At 48.9% G+C, this 12132-nt stretch overlaps 1 protein-coding gene across 3 annotated transcripts in view; it reads left to right on the forward strand.

Annotated features, from left to right (window-relative positions):
• ANKFY1 (ankyrin repeat and FYVE domain containing 1) overlaps positions 1-12132 on the forward strand; it is an 81119-nt gene that overhangs the window by 5122 nt on the left and 63865 nt on the right. Inside the window, exon 1 of one of the 3 annotated variants that reach the window (XM_040453564.1) lies at positions 345-698. The exons of 1 other annotated variant lie outside the window; for it this stretch is intronic. In XM_040453564.1, the coding sequence (XP_040309498.1) occupies positions 587-698 (112 nt within the window). In that variant the 5' untranslated portion in view covers positions 345-586. Of the gene's footprint in view, positions 1-344; positions 699-12132 lie in introns of those variants that run through there. One more of the 3 variants, XM_040453562.1, reaches the window with a different exon arrangement.

Below are 12132 nucleotides of genomic sequence, written 5' to 3' on the forward strand. Positions count from 1 at the left end.
CGCCGCGCCGGCGGGGACGTCAGCTTCTCGGGAAACCGAAACTGCTGTCCTGGCACGTCCCGCATCCGGCCGGGCTGGGCTGGGTGCGCCGGCCGGGAGGCTGCCCCCAGGTGGCGGAGGGGCCGGCCAAGGTCACGCCGCGCGGACCTCCGCCCTGTCGCCTGTCCTCGGGTCCTTCCCTTCTCCTGGTGCGCTCTTTAGGGCGCTGCAGGCCGGCGATGGGGCCTCTCTGGCGCTGCCTCCCTGAGCCGAGCAGAATCGGAGCCCTCCTTGTCAAAACCGGGTCGTGCAGGTGCAGGTGCGGGGCGAGAGGCCAGGATGGGCCCCGTCGCTTCGCCCATTAGCCTCATTGTCGGAGGAAAATGCTCCTTTTGTGCTTAACGCTTATTGAGTGACCGCGGTGTGCTGGTCCTGAGCTGAGCTTTGTCTGAATCCATCTTTCCTTGGATCTTAAAATTGGGCGGCGCATGGCAGTTTGCAGGCTTTTCTCATTTTGGACTAGACTTGCGCACAACCTTGTGAAGGAGGGCTGCGTGTGTGTTACTTACACTTCGTAGACAGAGAGACTGGGGCCAAAGCTGTGGAGATGGCTGGGACTGGCACCCGGCTTTTGCCTTGGGTCTTTACCATGTTCGACGTAGTAACTCAAGGCGAATATCGAAGGCAGAAGAGGCCTAAAAAGCAGAAAGAAAGTGCAGGTATCCCACGAAGCTGGTTTTTGGGTAAATCACAGGATGTTGGGCGCAGGCAGCCAGTGGAATGGAAGGGCAGGATAGACGGCAGGACGAAGGCCTTGAGTGGGTGCTTCTGTGCTGGAAGAGAAGTGGGGAGTGTCGGGGAGCACGTTACCAGGACTGAAGTGTGCGGCTGCAGGCTTAGCACTCAGCAGGTTTGCTGAGCACCTGCTCTCCTGTGCAGTCAGGTTCCAGCCACAGGGATCTCCTGCAGGCTGAGTGTGACGATCGGTCATCTTGCAGGCGCGTTGAGGGTCATTTAGCTAGCGGAGGATGCACCTGACCCAAAACGTCCTTTCAGGGTTACATTGGCAAAGAGATCATGGGTAGGTAAGAAGCATAGGCATGGGGTTCTGACTTACAGTTTTTCTTGTGTTCCAGTTTGTTCTGGTTTCAGCTTCTGGCAAACAATGTTGCAGAACTTCAGCTAGGAAGAATGAGTGAAGCATTCTAGTCCAGTTAGCCCCTTGACCTGAAGGTGTGTGTTATGTGGAGGAGGGCAAGTGTAGCTAGAAAGGGCTTCTCCTTGTGTATTGTTGTTTAATGCTGCTTGTATCTTAATTAGAATTTGTCAGAACTGTCCACGCTTGTTCTGAAATACTCATTTAAATGTAAACAAATAGCAAAAATCTCTGTAACAGGTGGATTATCTGTGAGCACATCCTATGGGAACTTCCTGACAGTGGGTTTTGTTGGTGCTGCGAGTGTGTGAACGCGCGGGAGATGGGGCCTCGGAATAGTAAATAGAACCTGGAGGGACGGAGCACATGCTTTTCTTGCAGTGTGACTCTTTGAGAAACCAACCTTTTTCCCTTCCGTCTGTCCGCGGGTATTGGTTTGACCAGAAATATTTAGCTAAAATCTGTCCTGAAACTGGTTTCCATTTCCGCTCTACGCGTGTAGCTGTGGTGCTGATTTAAACTTGCTTCGTCACTCAAACAAGTCCTTCCGGCTTTGCTTTTTCTCCTTGATTGTGCTTACTCACAGCCTCCTTTTACAGCTTCCAGTGTTCCCTTTATAACGTCAGTCGGATCCCATCTCTTTCACTCCTCTCTATACACCTGCCCTGCACACCCCCTCTCCACTCCCGTGGCTCTCCATGATCTTAAAACATATTCCAGAGCCTTCCGGTGCCTGTTCCAGCAAGGTCTGCCCCGGTTAGTAGAGCAGCCTCGTTCCCCGCGTCTTCTCAGCCACCGTGCTCCAGCCATGCCAACCCTCGCTGTTGTTTGTGCGTTCCCAGCATGCTTCTGCGTCTCCCATCTTTGTCCTTGTGGCCCCCACGGCCTGGCACGGTCTCTCAGTTTCTGCACACAGCTAACTGATCTATTTGGGTGTCTGTTTGGTTCTCACCTCTTTGGAGATCTTCCTTAGTTATTTTTTAAATTGCTTTACTAGAATATAAACCTCATGAGGGCGGGGACTTCTGTCTTGTTCACCGCTGTCTCTCCCGACTTGGAATCACACATTGAAGGAACCGTTGATCTATTGAGCGTCATTTACCGGACATCAAGGGAAGTTGCCTGGATACATCCTTTGTCTCTTGGCAAGGAAGCGGGCTGGTCCAGCTTTTAACGTGCTCTGAATAACATTAGTCTGCCCGGAGCTCCCTAACCTACTTCTCACCCAGCCCAGCCTGTTTAAGTTTTAGCAGTTGAAGTGTAATGCTTAGAGCTCAGTCAGCTCAGTCTGCAGTCGGACGAGGGTTTAAACCCTAGTGTCACCAAGCTGTGTCCATGGGCAAGCTACTTAACTGCTCTCGGTCTCTGTTTCCTCACCTTCAAAAGAGGGGTCATTTCTGTCTCAAAAGTAGCTGAGGGAGGATCAGAATAAACGGTGCAGAAGGACACTTGAAGCCAGTGCCTGACATTTTGACCCTGACTTGCAGCCTGTTTCTTGGTCTCCTGTTAAACGGGCTCCCTTCCTTCCTCAGCAAAATGAAGGTGAAAGTTGGAAAAAAAATGTAACGGTTTATTAAACAGAAAATTGATCATGGACTTTTATTAGCTTACTGGAATTTGGTCAGGAATATATTCTTGACAACGATGAAGTTAAGGTGAAGACATTGAATATTCTGGACAATCACTGGCCAATACAGTAGTCACCAGCCACATATGACTAGTTAAGTTTGATTAAATTAAGTAAAAATAAAAATTCAGGGGCGCCTGGGTGGCTCAGTCGGTTACGCGTCCGACTTCGGCTCAGGTCATGATCTCACGGCTCGTGGGTTCGAGCCCCGTGTTGGGGGCTCTGTGCTGACAGCTCAGAGCCTGGAGCCTGCTTCGGATTCTGTGTCACTCTCCCTGTCTCTGCCCCTCCCCTGCTCGTGCTCTGTCTCTCTGTCTCTGTCTCTCAAAAATAAATAAACGTTGGGGCGCCTGGGTGGCGCAGTCGGTTGAGCGTCCGACTTCAGCCAGGTCACGATCTCGCGGTCCGGGAGTTCGGGCCCCGCGTCGGGCTCTGGGCTGATGGCTCAGAGCCTGGAGCCTGTTTCCGATTCTGTGTCTCCCTCTCTCTCTGCCCCTCCCCCGTTCATGCTCTGTCTCTCTCTGTCCCAGGAATAAATAAATGTTGAAAAAAAAAATAAAAAAAAAAATAAAAATAAAAAATAAAAATAAATAAACGTTAAACAAAAATTTAAAAAAAGATAAAAATTCAGTTCCATAGTCACAGTAGCCCAATTGCAGGTGCTTCATAGCCGTGTGGTTTGGGGCTCCCATCCTAGCAGACAGCACAGATGAACAGGACACGTGTATCATTCCAGAAAGTGCTGTTGGCTAGCACTGTTCCAGAAAATGCTTCATCAGTATAGGCTGTAGAAATAGGGAAAGAAGAAACTGCTCTCTTTTCAGTTTTCTTTTTTTTTTTTTTTAATTTTTTTTTCAACGTTTATTTATTTTTGGGACAGAGAGAGACAGAGCATGAACGGGGGAGGGGCAGAGAGAGAGAGGGAGACACAGAATCGGAAACAGGCTCCGGGCTCCGAGCCGTCAGCCCAGAGCCCGACGCGGGGCTCGAACTCTCGGACCGCGAGATTGTGACCTGGCTGAAGTCGGACGCTCAACCGACTGCGCCACCCGGACGCCCCTCTTTTCGGTTTTCTGATTTTGCTTCTTGTTTTACTCATTCAGCAAGTGTCTGTCCCGGGCCTTTGACAATTATGCACCCTCTGGAGACCTCTCAGCCCTGTCCCTTTCTGTACCATTCCTGCCTGTTTTCTGCCTTCCCTGTTGCTTGCTTCTGTCACCAGCAGTGCCTGTTCCCTTTCTCCTTGAGCTGTGTTTTTTTTTTTTCCCCCCCACGAAGAAAGTTCGGAGCTCCTGGCTGGCTTAGTCGGTACAGTGTGTGACTCTTGGTCTTGGGGTTCTAAGTTTGAGCCCTGCACTGGGTGTAGAGATTACTCAAAACTAAAATCTTTAAAAAGAAAGAACGGAAGGAAGGAAGACCCGTTCGCTGCAGTGGCCGTGGATGTGCCGGGAGAGAGAGACAGGTTCAGTCACTGGCAAGGCAAGTTGCTGTGGTCGAGACACGGTCATGAGGATTGACATCATGCCCAACAGAATGAGAGTTCCTAGGGTCAGTGTCTCTTGCTGAATGGCGGTGGGCCAAGGGCCTGGGGCATTTATTGAACTCTTACCTGGCAAGGCACGGCGGGGTGGAGGATGGGATGAGTTTGGAGGGGAGGGTGGGGGGAGGCAGTGGTGGCGTTAGAAGAGAGAAGCCAGACCTAGAGCTTCTCCACAGGAGTTCTGCAGTCCGGGAGGGAGGTGAGAAGCACGCACAAGAAACTGTACTGAAGGAAGTATGGAGTGGCAGGAAGCATGTTTGGGGAGCTCAGGGCAGGCCTTAGCTGTGATTTGGAAAACAGAGCTCTCGGGGAGACGGGAGTGGGGAGCGGTCACTCTTCGTGATGGAAGGAATAGCTGGAGAAGTGTGTTGAGGGGCAGGTTATGAAGGGATTGGCTAAGTGCTTGGATTGTACCCTGTTGGTCATGGATAGTGACAAGGTGGTGGCACCACTAGAATCCTTGGAGGCGCGTGGGCACGTCTGCAGGGTAGAGGGTGACCTGGGAGGAGGGGGCTGGCGCAGCCTGCGGCGAGTCCTTCGGCAGGCGGCACCGCAGCTGGCGAGAACTGATAGGAGCGACGTTTACAGAAGGCATGAAAGACAGGACTTCTGAAACCTGTTTGCATGTTGACAAGAGACGGAGTAAAGATGACTCGAGGGTTCTGGGTCTGCATGACTCGGATTACGGCTGGGCTGTTAACAGGAGGAGGAGGAGCAGGTTCGAGGACCAGCGTCTTGACCTCAGGTTTGGACATACTTCGCCGTGTCCAGCGGCTATGTCTTCGCAAGGAGTTAGAAGCGTTTGCAGTCGGCCTGGCATTTGGGTGAGAATTAGCTAGTTAGCTAGTATTTACTGAGTGTCCCTGTGATCAGGGCTGGACAGAGTGAGGTTTTGAAAGATGTATGTCATGCCACTGATTTGTGGCATTTGTGACAAGATTTCACAGAGCTGGGTTACATTCAGGGAAGTGTATCTCCTTCCTCTTGGGCGCAAGCCACCGTGCTGGGGTGACAGTCGCAGCCTTAATGGGACTGTGGAGCGGACGGCGCGGCACAGCCTCTCAGCAGCGCCTGCCTGTTGCGCCTTGCGGTCACTGATTTTCTCTTGTTTGACGACTGCCGGCACCACCGTCCCGCCACATCGTCAAGCCAGTGACCTGCATTCGGTCACCAAACCTGTGCGGCTCTGACGCGTTCCTCTCTGCCGCCGCGCCTCCCTCCGTGCGCACTAGTGACTGTCCACACGGAGAACCCTGTGCCCTAGAGTCCCCGGGAGCTTTTAAAGACCCAGGTTTGTGCATCGCTCCACTTCAGTGCGGAGCAACATGCCCCGCAAAACATCTCTCCCAGGCTGAGGCATTATTGAATAAGACGTGGTTTCATTGAATCCGGTTTTATGTTTTTATTTTTTTAATGCTTCTTTCTTTATTTATTTATTCGGGGTGGGGGCAGAGAGAGAGAGAGAATCCCTGGCAGGCAGGGAGCCCAACACGAGGCTCCATCTCGACTGTGAGACCATGACCTGAGCTAAAATCAAGAGTCGGATGCTTAGCTGACTGAGCCCCCCAGGCGCCCGTAACAGTTTACTAGGTATGTATGTGTGTGTGGATCCACCTCTCCATGTGGAGATACGTGGTGCGTGCGTGTGTGTGTGTGCGCGCGCACATATAAATACATGTATATTAAGGTAATCTTTCCTACCTAAGGAGTCCTGGTTAGTAACTTTCATCTGTAACTGGAGTAAAAGGAGGTTTTATTTTATTCATTATTTAAAAAATTTTTATTTCAGTTTTTAAATGTTTATTCATTTTTGAGAGAGAGAGTGTGTGCAAGTGGGGAGGGGGCCGAGAGAGAAGGGGACAGAGGATCCGGAGTGGGCTGTGCACTGACAGCAGAGAGCCCTATGTGGGGCTCAAACTCACGAACTCTGACATCACCACCTGAGCCAAAGTCGGACTGTCCACCGACTGAGCCCCCCGGGAGTCCCCAAAGGAGTCTTTAAAGCAAACTTTGGTTAAATAATGGCTTTTTCAAAACATTCAAGTTATGACCGTTACAATTGCTAGTTTTTTTAAAGGGCAAAAAGTCAAAATATTAGATATCTCTTAGCACCATCATATTTTTGATGATATCCAGACGGTGGAAGAGAGAGAAGTAGGAAGGTGCAGACTGGAAGGGGTACCATGGCCCTGACTCTCCCTTTGTGTGCTCAGGTGGTAATGACCTCTTTGCCTTTTCCTTTCCTATAGGGCATATTGTGAATCTGAGTTCCCAACAGGAAATATACTCATTTATTTCATATTCTCTACTAAACAGTTGTCCTACATTTATCACTTAAAAAAAATTTTTTTTTAACATTTATTTATTTAAAAAAAAATTTTTTTTTTCAACGTTTATTTTTATTTTTGGGACAGAGAGAGACAGAGCATGAACGGGGGAGGGGCAGAGAGAGAGGGAGACACAGAATCGGAAACAGGCTCCAGGCTCTGAGCCATCAGCCCAGAGCCCGACGCGGGGCCCGAACTCCCGGACCGCGAGATCGTGACCTGGCTGAAGTCGGACGCTTAACCGACTGCGCCACCCAGGCGCCCCAACATTTATTTATTTTTGAGACAGAGAGAGCGAGAGAGCATGAACAGGGGAGGGTCAGAGAAAGAGGGAGACACAGAATCTGAAACAGGCTCTAGGCTCTGAGCTGTCAGCACAGAGCCCGACGCGGGGCTCGAACCCACGGACCGCAAGATCATAACCTGAGCCGAAGTCGGCCGCTTAACCGACTGAGCCACCCAGGCGCCCCATTTATCACTTTTTTAATGTTTTTTATTTTTGAGAGAGTGCAAGAGGCGGGGGGGGGGTGGGCAGAGAGAGGGGGACAAAGGATCTGAAACGGGCTCTGTGCTGACAGCAGTGAGCCCAATGTGGGGCTTGAACTTGCAAACCATGAGATCATGACCTGAGCCAAAGTCAGACGCCCAACCCACTGAGCCACCCAGGTGCCCCTAATTTACTACTCACAGGTACAGAAAAGTCATAGTGGTGGTAATTTACCACCAGTGAGGAACTTCTGTGTTCTAACGCCAAGAAGGACGATAGCATTTTCTGAGTTGATATTTTGATGTAGAAAACCTGAAGATACGCCTGAAACAAAAATTATTCTTGAAGTCCTCAAAGCAGGATGTTACCACAGTTTTATAATTATTTTTTCTTTTAGCTAACGGACATAAAGAGTAGAGATAAAGTCACTTAGTCATTAAAGAATTATACAAGAACACTAATACATTGGTAAAATTGAAGCTGGAGTGTAAGAACCATAGAAGTATGATGATCGGAAATATCAGTATTTTGTTCATCTAAAAAGACTTGATAAGCACAGTTTGGTTTATCTATTTATTTTTTAGAGAATATTTATTTATTTATTTATTTATTATTTTTGTAATGTTTATTCATTTTTGAGAGACAGAGATAGAGCATGAGCAGGGGAGGGGCAGAGAGAGAGGGAGAGACAGAATCCGAAGCAGGCTCCAGGCTCTGAGCTGTCAACACAGAGCCCGACGCGGGGCTCGAACCCATGGACCGTGAGATCATGACCTGAGCCAAAGTCGGACGCTCAACCGACTGAGCCACCCAGGCGCCCCCGCAGTTTGGTTTAGAATTGGAGTGGGCTGAACACATTTAATTCCTGCTTAATGAATTAATAATGTGTTTGCTATCCTGATACTGGAGCTGAAATTAGGCAGCATGGAACAGTGGCGTGAACATTGGCTTTGGCTGAGGATCTTAAATCTTGGGTTGGCCTCCTGCTAATTGTAGAGTTTTAGGCAATCCACTTAACCTAACTGAATTCTGTTTGTTAAGGACTGTACTATTTGGGATATGTTGGTCAGACTATGAGATGATGAAGAATTAAGTGGTGTACGAAATGTCAAAAAATATCAATTCCTCCTTTTTATTGCAAAATGTTGCGAGCAACTAGATTTTATTCACTATGTAAAACTTTGCTGTTGACATGAATGTGGCAGGAAGCTGTGAGGGCTTTGAAATCTTTTGCTACACAGAGTCTTTTGTTTGTGAAGGTGAGTGTGTTAGTTTCCTACGGCTGCTGTAAAAAATTTCCCCCAACTGGGTGGGTGGCTTGAAACAACAGAAATGTATTCTCTCGTGGGCCTGGAGGCCAGAAGTCTAAAATCAGTATCCCTGGGCTGAAAGGAAAGAGCCCCCCAGCTCGTAGTCTCCCTCTAGAAGAGAATCTTTTCCTTCTTCCTGCTCCCAGTGGCTGCCGGCATCCCTCAGCTTCTCAGTCTCCAGAGCTAGCATCCTGAAGTCTCTCTGTCCTGTCTTCATATGGCCTTTCCTCTGTGTGTCAAAGCTTTCTCGGCTCCCCCCCCCCTTTTTTTTTAATTTTTAAATTTAGTTTGAGTGGCAGAGGCCCATGTGAGCAAGGGAAGGGCAGAGAGAGAGGGAGAGAGAGAGTTCCAAGCAGGCTCCGCAAAGTCGGTGCAGAGCCCAACACAGGGCTCGATCCCATAAACTGAGATCATGACCTGAGCTGGAATCAAGAGTTGGACACTTAACTGACTGAGCCCCCCCAGGCCCCCCTCCCTCTGCTCCTTCTTACAAGTTCATGTGTACTTGCATTTAGGTCCTGCCCGCATAATCCAGGGTAATCACACCCGTCTCAAACTCCTCAATTCAATCACATCTGCAGAGCACGCTCCCTGCCCCCCCCCCTTTTTTTTTTTGCCAGGTAAAGGTAACATCCCAGGCTCCAGGGATTAGGACGTGGATATTAAACGGGGCATTTCTCAGCCTACCACAGTAGGCAGTGTCATGTAGTTTGCTCTATTAAGTCGTAAGATTTCTAAAATTTCTCCATTCGTGTGCGGTTTCTGAAAGCTCAGAGACCATACCACACAGTTCAGAGTACTGCTGGATTAGTGTGAATAGCAGAGCTGTACAAAGTAGAATACAGAGATAAGCAAGACACGTCCTACCCTCCAGAAACTTCTTAGAGGAGCCGGAATGCCCCAGAGGGAAGCTTGTACCTTTGTTGCTGGTGGAGAACCGGCTGAAATTGTTGGGCTGGAAGATCGGTGGCTGTGGGTGGAGCGGTGATGAGGGAGGTGTGAGAAGGGTGGTGGTTGCGTGTGTGTGAATGATGCAGGCCTCAGGGAAATGTTGGTGTGATGGTGTGCAGAAAGAAGCGTGTCAGGGTGCATCCCAGAGGGAGAGTGTGGTTAGTTTTATGAAGGCATGATCGACAAATGGTAAAAGTCACCAATTTTAACTTGTCAGTGAACAGATATTCATGGTAGTGGAACCACACTGCCGTCATGATGCAGAACATTTCTGCAACTCGACAAAGCTCCCTTGGACTGCTTTAATCCACTGCATTCCTGGGCCTCCGGCAACCACTGGCCTGCTTTCTGTCCCTGTGGCTCGCCTTGTCTCCACCTCCCTCTGGAATTCTGTGGCCTGTCGTCTCTGTGTCTGGCTTCTTGAACTCGGCATGCTGCTTTCGAGGTGGTACGAGTCCGTGGTCTGCGTCTCCTTGTGGAAGCGTGGTATTCCGTTATATTTCCGTAGCGTGTTTGTGTCCATTCGCCAGCTAGACATTTGAGTTCTTCCCTGTGTGTGGGGACAGGTTCTCATTTCTCTTGGGAACTTAACCTGGGAGTGGAGCTGCTGGGTCACAAGACAAGTGCATGACTAACTTTCTGAGAACCCGCGGGACTCTTGCAAAGTGGCTGTGCCGTTGTGCGTTCTCACCTCTCCCATCTCTGCCGACACTTTCGTCGTAGCCGCCTGGTGGGTGCGCAACAGCACGTCAGTGTGAGTTTAATGTGCGTTTCTTTCCCGACTCATGGTGCGCGTCGTTTTATGTGTGTGTTTGCCGCGTGTTTGTCTTCTTCGGTGAAGTGTTCAAATCTGTGGTCCTTTTTTATTGAGTTGTTTTGTTATAGTGGGTTGTAAGAGTTCTTCATTCACACAGTCTGAGTACAAGTCCTTTGTTGGAATACACTACCCAGGTATCTTCTGCTGGTCTGCGGCTTTCTATTCATTTTCTGTATGTTCAAAGAACAGCGGTAAAGATGTCCTAAAGTCCAGTTTATTTTTTCTTCCATCGTTAATGCTTTTTATCCACTTTAAGAAATCCGTGCCTCATCTGAGCTCACTAATGTTACTTTTCTGTTTTTTAGTGTAGAGGTTTTATACTTTCAACCCTCGCGTTCAGGTGAGTTAACTTCTGCATAGTGTGGTGTGCAAGAGGTGTTCACTTGTTCTGAACGGATGCTCGATTGTGGCTGTCCCGTGGCCTCTCCTCATTCCCTTTTGAAGTCCGTGGCACGGTTGTCAAACCACCTGTCCAGGCCGCCTGCTGCCCTGAATGTCCTGATGCCGGTACGATGTCCCAGCCACTGCAGGCACGTGGCAAGCCGTGAAATCAAGTCACAGAAGTGCTGCATCTGTCTTATCCCGCCCACCCCTGCAAGTTGCTTTGGCTACTCTGGGCACTTTGTGTTTCCATGCAAGTTTTAGAATCCTCTTATTATGGTCTGCCAAAAAATCTGCCGAAATTTTTATTAGGATGGTGTCGGAGGGTAGATCGGTTTGGGGAGAGCTGATGTCTTAACAACACTGAACCTTCTGCTCCGTGAGCGTAGTGTAACTCTCCGTTCATTCAGGATTACTTAATTTCTGTCAGCAACGTTTTGTAGTTTTCAGCACGCAGGTCTTGCATCTGTTTTTGTTAAATTTACCTCCACTTTATATGCATTTATTACGCTATTATAAGTGGATTATCAGAGTTTATATGTAGATAACTCAGGGATTTCAAATCTGGATAACAGTTGAAATGGAAGTAGGAAGAGGAGTTTGATTTGAGGAAGATGTTAAGTTTGATTTTGGGCTTGTTGAATTTCTCGTACCGATAGGTTGTCTTCCAATGGAGCTGTGGGGATATTTGGGGCCATTTACAGGGAAGTGACAGTAAAATGTGAGTATGCATGAGACCTTTAGGAAGGAAAGTTTAGTTCTAGGTCTGAACCTTGTAGGACTGCTTCCTACAGCGCGAGTAGGTAGTTGGACTAGAAGGTAAGAAAGGTAGAGAGACGTGGAGTGCCGGGTAGGGAGCCGGAACAGAAGGGTTCCAAGAAGAATGGGCTGATTGAGAGTCGGACGCTGCAGACAGGTGGAGAACCTTGAAGGATAAGGAAGAGGTCGTTGAGATGGGTGACTCTGTCATTCTGACTGGGACCGCTTCTGTGCAGGGGTGTGTGGGTAGAAGCCGCATTTCAGAAGATTGGGGAGGTGGAGGAGGCAGTGAGTCAGGAAGACTCTTCAGGAATTGGCGCATTCAGTCCAGAGTGTGGCAAAGTGTGTTTGGGATGGGCTAGGAGAGCGTGTTTTCGAGGGTGGGAGGTGAGCCTGCAGAGTGGGGTGTCTTGAGAAAGGTGCTGTCATCATGGTTCAGGGCTTGGTCAGGGGAGGTCAGAGGACGTACACTTCTAGGCTTTGGGACAGATAAATGCTTTCTTCTCTTCATTTGGTTCTGGGCACCATGTTGATGTACTAATTCTTTCGAAGTCGTCTAGAACAGGGGTTGGTAAACTATGGCCTCTTTGCCAAATCTGACCTGAGATGATAGCTTTTTGGACAGCCCTTGAACTAAGAATGAATGAATGGATGAAAATGAATGAATATTATTAATGGCTGAAGAAAAAACTCAAAAGACAATCTCATGGCGTGTGAAAATTAGAGGACATTCCATTTTCAGTGTCCAGAAACAAATTCAGGGAGAACAGCCATGCTTGTTCATTGGTGCTTTTGTAT

This window comes from Herpailurus yagouaroundi, unplaced genomic scaffold (genome assembly GCF_014898765.1).
Source record: "Herpailurus yagouaroundi ecotype Mexico unplaced genomic scaffold, PumYag 208, whole genome shotgun sequence".
Lineage (NCBI taxonomy): Eukaryota > Metazoa > Chordata > Mammalia > Carnivora > Felidae > Herpailurus > Herpailurus yagouaroundi.